Genomic DNA, 18,408 nt, shown 5'->3' with positions numbered 1-18,408 from the left:
GAAAATACATTGATTTTAATTCAAACTTATTTTTTGTGAAATTAAGATGTTAGTTGTAACATCTAATCTCCAAGGAACCACTAAGAAAAACTCTAATAAAACAAACAAATAAATAAAAAAACACAGAAATCCAATAGAGGGAAACTAAATAAAATCAACTAACCACAAAAGAAGGGAGTTATGGAGAAATTAAAGAATAAAAAGATAATATAGAAAACAAATAGCAGAATGCCAGAAGTAAGTCCTTTCTTATCAGTAATTACTTTTCATGAAAATGGATTAAACTCTCCTATCAAAAGGTAGAGAGTGGTAGAATGGATAAGAATACATTCTCCAACTACATGTTGTTTATAAGAGACTCATTTGATGTCCAAAGACACAAGTAGGTTGAAAATGAAAGGATGAAAAATATATTCCAGGAAAATGGTAACCATAAGAGAGCTTGAGTGGCTATACTAATATAACACAAAATAGACTTTAAGTCGAAACATATTCAAGAGACAAAGAATACTTGATATCTTGATAAAAGGGTCACACCATCAAGAAGACATAACAATTATAAGCCTATACATACCTAAAAACATAACCTCAAAAGCATGCAGTAAACTGACAGAAGTGAAAGAAGTAGACAGTTCTATAATAAGTTTGAGAATTCAGTACCCCTACTTTCAATAATGGATAAAAGAACCAAAAAGATCAATAAGGAATTAGACTTGCACAGCACTAAAAGCATCTAGGCCTAACTGACTTATATAGTACTGTCCATACAGCAACAGTAGAAATCACATTTTTTTCACATTCACATTGAACATTATTCAGGATAGACTGAACATTATTGAGCCACATTTAAAAATCTCAAAAAATTAAAAAGATTAAATTCATCCAAAGTACCTTCTCTGACCCAATTCAATGAAACTAGAAATCAATAACACAAGGAAACCTGGAAAATTCAGATATGTGTATAAATTAGACAGCATGCTCTAAAAAACCCAGTGAGTCAATTTGTAATCACAGGAGATATTAGAAAATAATTTGAGATGAATGAAAATGAAAACACGTGGTACCAAAACTTATGAGATGAAGTAAAAGAAATTCCCAGAGGGAAATGTATAGCCATAAATGATTACATTAAAAAGAAGATTCCAAATCCAATAACCTAACTCTATAGGTTACAGAACTAGAAAAGAATGAGTGTACTAAAACTAGCAAAAGAAATGAAATAATAAACACTAGAACACAGATAAATGAAATACAAGTAAAAAGAAACCAATAAATAGTATAAATGAAAACAAAAGTTGTTTCTTTGAGAAGATCAAACAAATTAACAGACCTTTAGACTGACAAAAAAAGAGAAGACTTGAATTAAAAAATTCATTAAAAAATTGGGGACATTACTATAGATCTTGCATAAATAAAGATATAAGATAATACAATGAATATTTGATAATACTATGAACAACAAATTAGATAGCCAAGATGAAATAAACACATTCTTTAGAAACAAACTATCAAAGCTGACTCAGGAAGAAGTAGAAAATCTGAACAGGTCTGTAATGAGTAAAGAGATTGAATCAGTAAAATCACCCAACCAAAGAAAAGCCCAGGACCAGATGGCTTCACTGGTGAATTCTACTAAACGTTGAAAGAAGAATCAATAGCATTGCTTCTCAAACTCTTTCAAAAAATAGAAGAGAAGGAAAAACTTTGTAACCCATTCTATGAGGTCAGAAGTACCCTGATACTAAAGCCAGATAAAGACATCACAAGAAAAGGAAATGTAGACCAATCACTTTGAATATAGATGCAAAAATTCTCAACAAAATATCAGCAGCATGAATCCAGCAACATATTAATAGAATTATATATAATGACCAAGTAAGATTTATCCCAGGAATGTGAGAGTGGTTCAGAATACAAAAACCAATCAATGTAATGTAGCACAGTAATAAAAGGTGGGGGGAACTCGTGTGAACATCTCAATTGATGTGGAAAGCATGTGGCAAAATCCAACACCTTTTCATAATGAAAACACTCAAAAACTAGAATGGGAAGGGAATTTCCAAAACATGGTAAAGGACATTTATGAGAAACTCTTGACTGACATTACACTTAATGGTGTAGACAGAAAGTTTCCAACCTAAGATCAGGAATAAGACAAGGATGCCCATATCTTGCCACTTCTGTTGAACATTGGAACTCTCGTGCAGTGCTGGTGGGAATGTAAAATGGTTCAGCCACTATGCAAAACAGTTTGGTGGTTCCTCAAAAAGTTAAACCTAGAATTACCATATGACCCAGCAATTTCACTCTGATGTATATACACAAAAGATTTTAAAACAGGTGTTCAAAAAAAAAACTTGTGTACAAATATTTGTATCATTAGTATTTACAATAGCCAAAAGGTAGAAACAACCTGAAATCCTTCAGTGGACTCATAGATAAATGAAGAGTGGTATATCTGTACAGTGGAATATTATTCAACCATAAAAAGTAATGAGGTTCTGATACATGCTACAACATGGATAAAATGAAACTTCCTGAAACGTACTTCTTCAGTACAGTGAAAACTAGTCTAGAATTCAAGAATTGGACCAGAAGAATACTGATAATGAGAAATAATTCATTATTGAATATATAGAACTTTAGCTAGAAAGATTCTTTAGAAAAAATACAACATTTTAATTTGGACAGTTTTCTAAAACCTTAATGACATCAAATATGAAATAGTATTTTTACTCCTTGCATTTTATATTGTCTCCCCAGAAACTGTTAAACTGAAATTAGAGAAATAACTCTCAAATTATTTTCAGTAAACTCTTTTTTTTTATAGCAACACTCTCTAGAAAAGACTGATATCATTAAAACAGTATTGCTTTACTATCCCCTCAAAAAATTTCAAGTCATTTGTAACAAATTTTAAATTTCTCTTAATTTACCATGAAGTATAAAACCCATTTCCTATTAGAATTTTGCTATGTTCATCTCTTTTATAGTACCATTAATATGTATAGTAAGTTTCACCACAAATATTTAAAATTCAATATTAAAACATCACCTAAAATTTGTTTTACTAACTTTAAGTACAACTTTCCTTTATTAATTGATTGCTTCTTTCCCATTATAAAGGAGCAGAAGAACTTCTTTCACAAAAGAGCTGAAAGAAGATCTGAGTGTTGCTACACCAGTGAAAGAGGTCATACCAGAAGAACTGAGAGGTAAAGTTGTACCTCATACTAGAAAAGTATAATTATATTTAAAAGCTCATTGGCTTTTCATTTATACATTTCTCATTTTCACAAGAATCATGTATAAGAGTTTTGTAATCCTTATGAGTGACTAATAGAGGAAAGAGTCTCTGTATTGTTTGATTAAATATTTATCCAACAAATATTTATTCATTACTGTACTGTACTGTATACTGCTATAGGTCCTGAGTATATAATTATCCCTGCCCACTTCTCAAGAATGTAACTGTAATTCAGTGCTGTCCCATAGGACTTTCTGTGATAATAGAAGTGTTCTATGTCTCACTGTCCAATAGGTTAGCTACTAGCCACATACAGCAGTTGAGCACTTAAAATATGGCTAGTGAGACTGAGAAATTTAATTTTTAAGTTTAACTTTAACTTACATTTAAATGTAAATTAGTTACATGTGGTTCATGGCTACCATATTGGACATCACAGCCCTTCTATATATATAAATTAAGACTAATATTATTGTCAAAATTTCCAAATGTAAATGTATAATAATTTATATACTGGTATAAAATTTGTGTTAAAATTACTTCAACATATTTGACTATATCCTTGACATTAAACACTTCCTCCTACCTTTGCCACAAAAATTTGTTGAACATCTTCCTTTAGAGAAGGATAACCAATAAACTTAGGACTTTTTAGAAGCATGAATATTTTGTCATTTAATGCTGGCATTCATAGTGAGACTCTGTTTTTACTATTTTCCATTCATAATGAAAATGAAAACCTGATTCATTACTTCTTAATTTTTCAAATGACAAATTCTAGGAGAAAATATCAATGTATTAATGGTTACGGTAACAGTTAAATAAACTACAATTATGTTTATTATAAACATGTATATTTGACTCTAAAACACAAGACAGTATCAGGATGAGGAAGATTTGTGGTAATTAAGTGTTTATGCTAATAAAAAATGCAGGTGGTTGCTCACTCCATATGAAACAGTAAAACTAATTGAGATGGTATTCTGGAAAAAAATTCAGAGAGATATTAAATAGAATGAATTGGAGACACCTTAAGTTATACACAAAACTTTCCATTTTCCAATGGAAAATTAATGTCTTTATTGTCCAAAAGTAAAATAAAACAAAATAAAACAAAGATCTGTCAGCCACCTTTCTTCTTGATCCAGTTTCACTGTTTTACCTCCAGCCCCAGCTCTTTGGAGGCTTTGCCTTTCTTGGTACTTTGTGTTTGTTTATGTCTTCTTGTCATGTCACATTTTGGCAAAAGCCAATGTTCACAAGTATAAATCTCACCAGAATGGGACTCATATCCATCTTTCTTACTGATCTACCTCCAGGGAGAGAGCATACTGCGTAGAACATAACAGGCTCTCTACCCATTTCTTGCATAAATAGATGAATGAATACCCATGTTAATCATTTTGTTAATATTAAACCATATCATTCCAGAGCTGTGAACCAAGAATCACAAATATCTCTCATAAGGAAGTTAATTTGTATTGTAACTGACTAAATACAATTTGGAAATGATGAATTTTCTGGCAAGGCTAACTAGGGATGTTGTTATCTGATAAGGTAAAGAACATAAAGTGTCTTGTTTCTAGGAACCTCTGAGGATTTTCAGTATTTATCAGATAAATATTAGATAAATATTAGATAAAGCATTATGGTTTGCTTTTCTCATAGAATGGGAGGAAACACAAGCATAATTTCAAAATAAAGCTCTATAATACAGCTTGTGAATAGAACATGTGTTTTTCCCTCAGAAAAAAAATGTGCATGAAGATATTTGTTGAGACTTAGCTATTCTAATTATTTTATAAAATATTTATTTCAAAATCTGTCTTCAAAGGTTATAATTAATGTTATGATTGTATTATAATAAAACTGTCTTTAAAAGGCTAATTCACTTTTCTACAATTCTCATAGTAAATATATAAATATTAAAAGGATGACAACACAGCTAGTACCCCTGTTCCCGCCATCCAGCTTATTGGCTGATTCATTAACCAATGTGAATACATATTTCTCTTTTAAGATGAAAAGTGTCCAGAATTAAAGCAGGAAATGGAAAGATTGCTATCAGAGGCCATCCAACTCATTAAAAGTCTAGAAACTGATCGTGCAGAAGCTGAAGAAGCTTTAAAACAACAAAAATCAAGAAAGAAAAGAATTAGCATGCAAATTGATTCTTGGTCAATCTGGAAACATCAAGAAATCCCGTTAGCTGTGCAGAAAGGTAATAATAAGGATTTTTCATATTGCCATTTACTTTGTTGGAGAGGCGTGGATGATTAATTGAAGCTCTGAATTAAAAAATTACCTCTGTTTAGAGTGACCATATTATTCTGCATGCAAACCAGTGCGTATTTGAAAGATACTATTAATAATAATGCTGAGTTTACAGACATAAATTGGGGCTGCACTGAGCAAACCTGGACCTGCTGTCATTTGGTGTTTGTTGGAAATGCCATTGAACTTGTGGTACCCAAGGGTCATGCAAACATTTGGTACATATTTCCCATAATGACTACAATATTTCAGTCACTAGAAATTTAGAAATTTAAAGTGATTGCCAGTTGGTGGCATCAGCCACATCTTTAAATCTCGGAAAATGAGAGAATTCTAAGTGATATTTTAGGAACTTATATGCATCTTCTTTTGAGAATTCAATAGTAAATTTGCTTTGGGAACCTCTAGCAAGCAAAGAAATTTAGGATGTTTCCAAGAGTCATGCAGGTAACACATGTTTAAAAAGGCAACTCTGTCTCTTAGATTACAGAATGAGGGACCTGTGGTCAAGTATTAAACAGTCTAAAGGTGTTGGATTTTTCATTTCCAAATACCGTGTTCATCAAGCATGCCAGACTACCTGATCCTACCTGAGGCTGGAAGCTTTTTATGTTATCATAGGGTAACAATTTTAATTCAGGATTCACATGCTTTAGAAATGGGTTATATTAGGGTTCCCATATAACCCGTGATTTAAGCCAAAACACCTTTGAGAGAAAAAAGGATGCTATTAATTATTATTCTGGTACAATAGCCATTAATTCAAATTATGTCAGACTCCACCCATACACATACCTTTATTATAATGTTATAAATCTTCTAAAGCTGTAGTCTCCCAAGTATAGTGTACACATTTCAGGGAGCTGCAAGAAAAGATGAGATGGTTCCTCAATTATGTTCTTTTAATAAAAGAAATTAAATGTAGGTTTAATGCCTGTTTCCACCTTTTAAAGTAATATGAAGCTCACAGCTTAAACTCTCCCTTTGTTCACTCCCTTCTGGAGCTCAGAGCTCAAGAAACAGGAAATGAGCCCAGAGCCTAGGCTGGGACTAAATTTTATTCAACCTTTGTCTATGCTCTCTGTCACCCTTTACTAAAGAACTAACTATATAAAAATTATGCAAAACTCAGGTAACAGTAGACCTTTTTCTACCCACATTTAAAGTAATGTATTTTATAAAATATTTGGTGTCAACAGCTGTTTATAAAAATAAATAATTCATTCGGGCTTGGAGTGAGTTTGCTCTAATTCATAAGGTTTTTGAATAGGATTTGTGATGTACATATGCTACTAATGTAATAGCATAGGTATATAATTTATAAGTGTGTACATACATACATATATATTGGTGTTTTAGAGGCAACTGAGGCTGCACTAGGGTCAGAATAGTCATCGGGATCCCAGTAGATTGTTGAGTGGATTCATGTTCACATCCACAGAGAGCCATCTGCCATTTTCCTAGTTGTTTTAGAGGCCCTTCCTTATCAATAGTAGTAGAAAAGTCGGGGGTAGGGGAGGGATAAATTGGAAGATTGGGATTGACATATACACTACTATATATAAAACATAACTAATAAGGACCTACTGTATAGCACGGGGAACTCTACTCAATACCCTGTAATGGCCGATATGGGAAAAGAATCCAAAAAAGAATAGATATATGTATATGTATAACTGATTCACTTTGCTGTATACCTGAAACTAACACAACATTGTAAATCAACTGTACTCCAATAAAAATTATAAAAAAAAATAAAAATAAACATAAATTAACCCCCACCCCAAGAAAATGAAAGTCAATGTTGAGGGCTGATTTTCTTTAATTTTTTGCCAATTAATTTATATGTAATCTCATATACCCTTTATAAGAATGCTTAGATATTATAGTTTGGGGTCTATATGGAGTTCTACTTAAGGATTTACCAAAATAAAATTGAGATACATGCCTGCATATTCTAGGAGCCTAATAAATGCATTTTGAACGATGATGTATATCCTTGCTGTTGCTTATAATTTATTGTTTTGAGTTGCCTTTTATTCAGTATTAGTAAAGATCTACTTAAAAAACTGAAATTTATGTTCATCTGCTTTATTTTATTTAAGTAGCTAACGTATGCAATGAAATTTACCTTTATTATCACTGTGTATTTCTTAAGTGCCTTCTGTTTGTAACATATTACTGAAAAGTTTATGTGCTTTCAGGAATATGCTGCAATTATATTGTTATATTTAGGATATAATCTCTAAATATTTTGAATTTGTTTACAAACTATAAATTTATTTATTTTTACAGTCTGTTTAGATTCTCGAAGTCTCTAGCATACGTGACAGGAAAAACTTCTAATTTCCATAACAGCCTTACCATTAAGTACAATGTGTGTAAAAGTTTTGGTAATTTGGGGGTGTAACTTTACGGAAATTTACTTTCTAGATGTCTTGTGGTTCCTCCTCCAGATCCATCCATCCCCCTAACTACCTCACCCATACTTGTGACTTTTGTTTTGTGGCCCATGAGGCTGATTTATAATAGACTGCATAAAAGATATCTTTTGCACTCTGTCCTCCTTCTGGGTTCAGCCAATGGAAATCAGGGGCAAGAGACCATGGGAAATGATGGAGAAGAGTAAGGCTGAGGTATTGTACCTCTGACTACTTTCCTTTCTGCTTGGTCACTGCACCCCTTTCCCAAATGACAGCCCTTGACACTCAATATGCATCTAACAATCGAGTAAATGCCTCTTCTTTTCCGTACCAAAAAAGATAACCAGAAATAAGTTTTTCATCATGAATTAGGTGCTGTATGAACCTATAAATTTTAAAATTGGATGTGCATAGCAATGTTTCCTTATAAAATAAGAATACATATATTATACCCAAGCAGCATCTGAAGGCACAAATAAACTAATGATTCAGATTCCCCTGGTACTCCCATTGTTCCTGCTTCTGTAAACTCCCTGTCTTTTCCTTAACTTACATTTATGGCTCCACGTACTTCCTTATGACCATCTAATGGGAGAGAAAAACAATCACAGCCCTGGTTTATGAAAGGTTTGAATGGTATGTTGATATAATTTGGGGAGCTACTGTATTACAATCTCAGTATGGAAAAGGTGGAGGCAAAATCACCTTGAAGAAGAAATGGCCTGAGGTATAGATGGGAAGTGGCAAAAGGGATTGCATAGTGGTCAGGGACTTAGAAAGAACATGAATGTAAGACGGGTGAAAGGAAGTCTATGAGAGTTTTGGGGATTAACGTTTCAAAAGGATGGGATATGAAGATAATTGTGTCCCATATAAATGCTCACAAGAGTGCCTTTGCTATGGAGGAAGATCTGAGTAGTTAATAGAATGTTAAATATTCTTATTTTTTTTGACATTGTTTTGTCATGTGAATTAATCAGCTATTACTACAACAATTATTTGTAACAAGTCACTTTGGAACTCAGTTGCTTACAACAATAATAATTTTTTTTTCCACTCATGGGTCTGTGTGTTGGCTAGGGAGAATTTCTTCAGGCTTCAGATCTAATGGGCTTGACTCAAGACGGTGTTGGGTTCAGGTGAGGTTCATGTTTCTCTCATCCTCACTGGCTAGCAACTCCAAGGGCCATGGTTTTCACGTGGCAAGTCAGGAGGGTACAGCATAGTGAGTAAAAAGATAGGATGCCCCTCAAGATGTTAGCTCAAAACTGGCATACTCTCACTGTTACTCACATCCTTTAGTCAAAATAAGTACCATGTCTGAATCACAAATGAGTGTGACAAGAAACTATCTTTAATCCAAGGGGGAGGGTAGTGAACAACAGTTTGGTCTGTCATAGCTTGCTTCTGATGACTCTCCCTGATACTGAGTTGTTTTCTCTGTGGTTTCTACATACTTTATAGTGAACTCATTTTCCTCTGTTTGTATTATGTTTTCTATGGAAGTCAGTAATCCTTTGACTGCTTTTTTGCCTCTGTTAGGATCCTAGAAGTTTTATTGGTTCTTGACTAGTAAATTAGACCATACTAATTTCTTAGCTTGAGTTTGATATATAAATCTTCATAAGTTTCAAGTTTGGCTTTTTTATTTCTCTGAAGTCATTCTTTTTCTACCCAGGGTCCAGTTAATGAGTATTCTATTCATGGCATCTAAGTCCAAAGTTGTCAACGTATTTTTAATAGCTAATTCAGTTTATTTAATGGTTTTGGGTCTCTTTTCTCTGTCTTCTTGAGTCAGTTTTGATAATTTGTGTCTTCTAAGGAATTTGTCCATTTCATTTTAGTTGTCTTATTTGCTGGCCTAATCTTGTTCCTAAAATTCTCTTATAATTTTAATTTCTATAATAGCAGTAGAGATGACATTTCTTTCATTCTTGATTTTGGTAATTTGTACTTTCTCTCTGTATTTTTCTTGGTCTAACAAAAGTTACATCAATTTTGTTGATCTTTTAAAAAAGTCAATTTTTGCTTTTCTTGATTTCTCTATTGTTTTTCAGCTTTGATATAATTGATTTCTTCTCTGATTCCCTTTCTCATGCTTGCTTTGGGAATAATTTAACCTACTATTTCTCTTTACATGAAGTAGAAACCTTGATTTTTTTTTTGATACCTTCTTTTCTAGAATAGGTATTTAAGAACTGAATTTACTTTTAAGAACTGTGTTAGTTGCATTTCATAAATGTTCATATGCTGTGAGTTTATTTTTAATTAGGTAAAAAATATTTTTAAAATTCTTTTGTGATTTCTTTTTGGACCTATTCTTTATTTAGAAGTGGCTATTTAATTTGCAAATATTTGGGGATTTTTCAAAATTTTTCCCCAATTTTTTTGTCGATTTCTAATTTACTTTTTTGTGCTTAGAAACATTTCAATCACATTAAAATTATTTACAATAAAAATTGCCTAGTATTTTATCTATCTTGGAGAATATTCTGTGTGTGGTTGAAATTAATGTGTATTCTGCTTTTGTTAGGTGCAGTGTCTGTAAATGTGTTAGGTGAAATTCCTGAAACCCTAATATCCTTTGGTTCCCATTTTGATATATCTGTTTGGTATAGGAGACTGGGGAGAAAGCCTAAGGCTCACCCAAATGACAAGTCCAATAAGAAGTCATTACATGAAGCTGAGGATTCCAAAGGTTTCCATCCCCAGCTTAAGTGTGAATCATGAATAAACCTATTGCTCAGATTGAATAGTAAAGAGAGTTGCTTGTTTCTGCTTGTTGCAGAGGAAAGCAAACAATATTCCAAGAATTCTTAATGTACTGATCCAAATGGATTTGTGACTGAAATTCCTGCTTTCTATGTACCTGAAAATACACAGTGGAGAATGTCATTTAAATGTTCTGTGGGTTGGTAGTAAAGCTAGGCATCATCAGGAGCAAAGACAGATTTTTTTCTGGAAGATTGAAAATTCAATCTAGATATCAGGGAACTTTCTCAGATAGAGTTTCAAGATAAAAAATAGCTCATATCAAATATCATAAAACACAAAGATGCAGATTCAATGAGTGTGAGTTGGTAAAAGCAGACAGCAGAACCTTACTCAAAAAGTTTTCAGATATTGAACATGAGATTATAAAATGAGTATGTTTCCTATGTTTCAAGAAATAAAAAGAGAAGTTTGAAAATAAAAACAAGGACTAAGAGACTATTTTTAAAAGAAAGCAAAAGTGGAAATAAAAAAGACTTCCTAGAAATTAAAAATATATTGTTCAAAATTAATAACTCAGTGGTTGGTTAAATGGTTTGTTAGACTAAGGAAGAGAAAAGTAATATCTGTAAACTTGGAAGAATTTGCATGGAATGCATCACAGGTACACAAGGAGAAGGAAAATATAAATAAAATATTTAAAAGCATAGAGTATAAAAAAAGCACAGAGTATAACATGAGAAAGTATGAATATCTAATAGAAGATCAGAATGGAGATAATGATGGTAATACTTAACAAGATGGTGACTGACTTTTTAAAACAAAAATGCTACTGTCGGGCTTCCCTGGTGACACAGTGGTTGAGAGTCCGCCTGCCGATGCAGGGGACGTGGGTTCGTGCCCCGATCTGGGAAGATCCCACATGCCGCGGAGCGGCTAGGCCTGTGAGCCATGGCCGCTGAGCCTGCGGGTCCGGAGCCTGTGCTCCGCAACGGGAGAGGCCACAACAGTGAGAGGCCCATGTACCGCAAAAAAAAAAAAAAAAAAAAATGCTACTGTCTAATTAGGATAAACAAAGTAAAAGTGGATGGTGTCAAACATTGCACAAATTCAAGAAATTAGAAAACATTTAGAACTGTATCATTAAATCTTACTAAAATTATCTTCACATGAGTGAAAAAAGCTAAATTATTATTTAAAGGAAAATCAATAGCTTTTATAATATCGGAAAAGAAGATGGATTCATAGTTATTGAAATATATGACTTCAGAATTTAGAAAAATAAAAGTAAAATAAATACAAAGGAAAAAAACAGAAAACCAATTACAAAATTGTTAAATAATGAAATATATATAATTCCAAAGATATGCAGAACTACATGTTGATCAATAAAAAAAGAATAATAAAAAAATGGAAAACCAATGGCAAAATTAATCAAGAACACAGAGAAAATATATGAATAAATCCAATTAGAAATGAAAATGGTATCTAAAAATGTAGCAGTGATTAATAATAAGGAAGATATTCAGAACAAATCTCTTAGAATATTATTGAAATTTTGATGAACTGGATAAATTCACAGGAAAAATGGATTGATGAATAAATAGATAACCAAAATATACATATACACCTTTGACTTATTAACTAAAAATCCTTCCCTGCAAAATATGTACATATATACATACATAACTAGGGCAATAGAACTTTACATGCACTTTCAAACTTCCACAAGATCATAGAGAACAGAAATAAAAGAAACTACAACTGATATAAGAAGCTAGCATAAATTATAAAGCAAATTAGACAAGGACAGTACAAATATGGAAAATTATAAGCCCAAATCACGAGTACATATGCAAAGTATCTTCAGTGAATACAATAGCAAAACCCACCAATAAGTTTATTTTTAAAAAGATGAAAAAAGCCCCAAGCCAGCCAATCTAATTTTATTCCAAGAGTTCAAGGTTAGGCTAACCTTAGAAATTTAACAATATAAGGAGGAAATATTTTATATAGTTTCTCTAAAATTGTCCTAGTCTGTTAATTGACATTTAATTTATAATTTATGTTTAATTTAATTTATTTTTATTTTATTTGAGGGAATTTTCCATATTTATTACTTCAGATATTTTTATACAGAACAGAAAATTTTTATCCATTTATTCAAATTCTCTTTTCTATCGTTTGATAGCATTTTGTCATTTTCTTCCTATAGGCCTTGCACAACTCAGGTTTATCACTAGATCTGTGCGTTTTAATTTGTTTTAATTTTACTGTTGTGAGACTATTCTGTTTTCAACATAATCTTTATTTTCGTGGATAAACTTTATTTCGTATATTAATTTTATATGAGTTATATTTATAATTTTCCGGTGATTTTTATATAGTTTAATCCCTTTGATGGTGAGTGAAGCAAGCAGTATATTTTTAGTGCAATACTAAAATAACTTATTTTAGGGACTTACCTGGCAGTCTAGTGATTAAGACTCCACGCTTCCACTGCAGGGGGCACAGGTTCCATTCCTGGTCGGGGAACTAGGATCCTGCATGCCACACGGCATGGCCAAAAAATAAAAATAAAAAAAAGTAACTTATTTTAGATTTAGTAAGATTCACAGATAAGTAATTTCTGAAACTAAAATATTTCATATTTATTATCAAATAAAGATGTCCTTCTGGAGCTTTTGTTTTAAAATTTGATTTTTTTAATCTTATCATCATATGTCTAGAACACGAGGCCTATTTGAGAGATATTGTAGAACTACGATGGCACCTTGAAGATAAAACTCATCGACTAAAACCTTTGGAGGAGGAAAAGGAGAAATTAGAAGAAGCTAATGCAAAGCTTCAAGCAGACATAGACTACATGATTAAACATCGCCCTCTACTGCTTGCAAAGCGAGACCAGGAACTTGTCGCTCTGAAGGAATATTATCAGAAAAAATTTGAGGTAAAGGAATAAATGAATGGATTTGCATTTTACAGATTGTTTCTTAGTTATAAAAATTTCAACTATAAGAAGTTAACATATCTTTCAAGGGTTCATTCTCATTGAAAATTGACCTGCTATTTATTTTCTAAAGGAATTATCAAGTGATACACAGTACAGTTGATTAATATTCATTTAAACTTTTCCCATACTTTTAAACTTAGGAATATTAATAATATTTAGTAGTCTACTAATATGATTTTGGAGATTTAACACTATATGGTATTATTTGAAGCCATAAATCAAACTGAGAAAGAATGTCATCAATTTCATTGTTGATGAAAGTATGTAACTGACATGAAAAATCTTGTTAATGATTAACATTTAACTCTCCTATTGTGAGATCATATTATAGAAAAATTATTTTAACGGCCACTAAATGAACAAATTTAACTTTGTATCATGTTTGTTCTTGATCATTTAAAGTTAATAAATTAAGTCATTAAATGTCTCCTATATTTGTTCCATTTTCCGCCCTCATTCTCCAGAGATAACATCATCATGAACTTCTGTTTCTAGGCAAAATTTGAATAATTTTATACATACTGTATGTATGTATGCACACTGCATAGTATTGTTTTTAATATTATTAAACATTGTATAACTTTCTGTAACTTTTTTTTTATAAATTTATCTTTTTATTTATTTATTTATTTATTTATGGCTGCGTTGGGTCTTCATTGCTGCTCATGGGCTTTCTCTCATTGCAGCGAGTGGAGGCTACTCTTTGTTGAAGTGCGCAGGCTTCTCATTGTGGTGGCTTCTCTTGTTCTTGAGCACGGGCTCTAGGTGCGTGGGCTTCAGTAGTTGTTGTTCATAGGCTTCAGTAGTTGTGGCTTGCGGGCTCTAGAGCACAGGCTCAGTAGTTGTGGCACACGGGCTTTGTTATGCCGGGCATGTGTGATCTTCCCGGACCAGTGATCGAACCCGTGTCCCCTGCATTGGCATGCGGATTCTTAACCACTGTGCCACCAGGGAAGCCCTGCAACTTATTTTTTAATCTGACCTTATTTTCGTGATCAAGCTTCTATTGATACATACAGATTTAGTTCATTCATTTTATTTGCCATCTTCTATCAAATAGATATCTCACAATTTATTATTTACCATTTTCTCTTGGTCATCTGCCTTTTTTCCAGTATTTGGCTACAATGCTGATTTGACTGTAAACAATAAGCAGCCATGATCATGTTCCTCTCTATGTGCGTGTGGATTTTTCTTGGCTGTATATCTAGTGGAGTATCTACTGAGTCATGGGTTATATACATTTTCAACTTCATTAGATAAAATCACATTGCTCTCCAAAGTGTCTCTGACAGCTTATATTCCTAAAGTAGTAGCAGTGCTGGAGACGTCCCATTTCTCCACTGTGGACAAGAATTCTAGTAGTATCATTTTTTCTTAATAATAGCCCCCTTATTTAGTTGGCTGGCAATGTGTCAGGCTAAAAGTCATTTCCCAAATTGCCTTTACTCATGGTATTTCTAATGAGATGTAGGTAGGAGTTATATAGGGGTTTTTTTTAGGAAAGCTTCTTGAAATGGACTGACTCAGTCAGAAGTAGCACCCTTAGCCATCTCCTAAACTTACAGCAACCCAGATATGATAGCTGCAGCTCTGATTCGATTTTTTAGCACAAAGCAACCTTGGGAATGGAAGCCAGATCCAGAATGGCTGAATAGAAAGGCAGAATATACCTTGTATCTATTTCTGGGAGAGAAAAATAAACTATAATCTTGTTTATTTGACTTATTTCTGCTATAGCCAAACCCAATCCTAACTGATCCACCTCACATTTGTGTCAACATTTTTATTGTCATACTTTAAAGTTTGTCAATAGGTGTGTGAATTGGTATCCCTTTATTATTTTAGTGTGTTTTTCCCCGATAGTGGACATAGGCATTTCTGAGTCAGGGGTAGTAGGGTTGTTGAGCAGCTGGAAGACCATGCTTGGTAATGGGAGGAAAATATGAAAATGCATTCTAGCAGATCAAGAAAATAGCAACCTTTGCGTAGAGCTTATCAGAGTCACCGTGATGATTAATTTTTTGCGTCAACTTGGCTGGGCCAGGATGCCCAAGTATTTGACCAGACATTATTATAGATGTTTCTGTGAAGCAGTTTTTTGGATGAGATTAACATTTAAATCAATGGACTTTTAATAAAGCAGATAGGCAAGAAAAATAAATAAAAGGCATCCAGATTGTAAAGGAAGAAGTAAAATTGTCTCTATTTGCAGAGGACATGATCTTATATATAGAAAATCATGAAGAATTCACAAAACAAACTATTAGAGCTAATAAATAAGTTTAGTAAAGTTGGAGGATGCAAGCTCAACACACAAAACTCAGTTGTATTTTCATATACTAGTTTTGAACAATCCAAAAATGAAATTAAGAAAACAGTTCTACTTAATGCCATTAAAAATGATAAAGTAGGAATAAACTTAATCAATAAAGTGCAAGACTTGTTCACTAAAAGCTATAATATTTTGCTGAAATAAATTAGACCTAAATAAATAGAAAGATAATCCGTGTTCACGGATTTGACTTAATATTGTTAAGATGTCAATGGTACCCAAAGCTATCTTCAGATTAAATGCAATATCTGACAGAGTCTCAAGATCTTTTTGCAGAAATCGAAAAGCCTGCTCTAATATTCATACGGAATTGCACGGGATCCCAAAAAGCCAAAACAGTCTTGGAAAGGAAGGACATCTTAGAGAACTGACACTTTCTGATTTTAAAACTTAGTACAAAGCTGTAGGAAGCAAAAAAAAAAGTGGCATTTGCATAAATACAGAAAAGTAGAGAGTCAAATTGAGATTGCAGAAATAAACCCATTTATCTGTGGTTAACTGCTTTTGACAAGGATGCCAAGACCATTTGTGGGGAAAGAGTAGTCTCTTCAACAAATGGTGCTGGGACATTGGATACCCACATGCATTCAAAAGAGTAAAGTTAAGACCCCTACTTCCCAGCACATACACGGGTTAATTAAAAATGGATCATAATTCTACATGTAAGAGCTAAAACTATAAAACTCTTAAAAGAAAACTTAGGGGTAAATCTTCATCACCTTGAATTTGGAAATGGTTTTTTTAGATATGACACTAAAAGCATAAGCGACATAAGAAAAAATAGAGAAATTGGACTTCATCAAAATTAAAACCTTTTGTGCATCACAGTACACTACCATAAAAGTAAAAAGACAACTTACAGAATGAGAGAAAATGTTGCAAATTATATATTACAAAAGGTGTAGTATCCAGAATGTATAAAGAACTTTTATAATTCAACAACCAGAAAAGACAAACAACCCATTTAAAAATGGGCAAAAGACTCGAGTCGACATATCTCCAAAAGACATAGAAATGGGCAGCAAACACATGAAAAAATAGATGCTTAACATACCCATTAGGATAAAGTTAAAAATAAAGTGTAAAATAACCAGTTTGGGTGAGGATGTGGAGAAACTTGAACCATTGTACTATGCTGGTGGGAATGTAAAATGGTAGAGCCACTGTGGAAAACAGTTCGGTGTTTCCTCAAAAAGTAAAACAGAATTACCATATGCTTTAGCAACTCCACTCCAAGGTATATACCCCCAAATAATTGAAAACTGATGTTAAAAAACAAACAAAAAAACCCTTGTACGTAAATGTTCATAGCAGAACTGTTCAGAACAGACAAAGGTGAAACAATCTAGTGCCCCTCAACTGATGAATGACTAAACAAAATGTAATACATCCACACCATGGAATATTATTCAGCCATAAAAAGAAATGAAATACTGCTGTATGTCACAACATGGGCAAACCTTGAAGCATTATGCTAAAAGAAGCCAGGTACAAAAGATCACATATTATATGATTTCATTTACCTGAAATATCCAGAAGAGGTAAATCCATAAAGATAGAAAGCAAATTCAAGATCGTTAGAGGGTTGGAGACGTGTAAGATAGTGTTTTGTTTGTAACATAGCTTTGTTTTGTTTTGTTTTATTCTGCTGTCTTGACTGAGGTCCTGGCTGAAGGCCTGCTGAAGCAACCCAACAGCTTAAATAATGCAAGACCTCTAGCCAATGTGCTTGAGCCTTAATACATTGCTACTTGCAAACTAAGCTCAAAGGCTCAACGTGACCTTCAAATTCTACAAGCAGCTCAGTCTCATAACACCGTGGAGCCACAATAATATTATTAACATCAACCTAGGAGAGTATCCATGTGGGAAGGTTGTACCAGTCCCACACTGAGCCCGTCCAAGAGCTTTCCTTGGAGATGAATTTGCCTCATATGATATCACCAATGCCCCCAACACTGAGACCACCACCCCAGCAATACCTACGGGACAAATTGGACACAGGACATTATTTATTGCTTTTCTTCCTTTGATAGTAGAAATTCTATTATGTTTCCTGAGCTCTTTGTTTCCCATCATCTTGGTATAATCCTGGCCCTCTGCCAAAGTCTCTACCCCTACATTCCTGTGCCTAAAGGAAAATCTTGTAGAGGTTACTAATATCTGTGCTATTCTAGAAATTAATGGGCACATAGGGACAGTTTTATGTCCTCCCCTTCCAAATCTGTATGCATTTTGCTGTATTATATTGCCTTTAGTAAGGCTAGGACCTTTGCTGGCTGAGATCTCCACTACAGTGCTGACTAGAGGGAGTAATATTTGGCATCATTGTCACATTCCCAGTTTCAAAGGGGAAGAATTAAATTTTTTTTTCTATTAAGTAAGATGTTACATGGTGCTAGAC

General features: G+C 33.1%; 1 protein-coding gene across 1 annotated transcript in view; it reads left to right on the top strand.

The window, feature by feature from the left end:
* The window catches only part of CCDC178 (coiled-coil domain containing 178), a gene marked incomplete at both ends in the record, with an annotated part of 366,144 nt that overhangs the window by 29,962 nt on the left and 317,774 nt on the right, over positions 1 to 18,408 (top strand). Inside the window, 3 exons of the mRNA XM_082640606.1 lie at positions 3,127 to 3,215; positions 5,268 to 5,468; positions 13,386 to 13,606. Coding sequence (XP_082496732.1) covers positions 3,127 to 3,215; positions 5,268 to 5,468; positions 13,386 to 13,606 — 511 coding nt within the window. The remainder of the gene's footprint in view (positions 1 to 3,126; positions 3,216 to 5,267; positions 5,469 to 13,385; positions 13,607 to 18,408) is intronic.

Source organism: Mesoplodon mirus (genome assembly GCF_964341445.2).
Source record: "Mesoplodon mirus genome assembly, chromosome: 13".
NCBI lineage: Eukaryota > Metazoa > Chordata > Mammalia > Artiodactyla > Ziphiidae > Mesoplodon > Mesoplodon mirus.
This window is presented reverse-complemented; position numbering and strand designations above follow the sequence as displayed.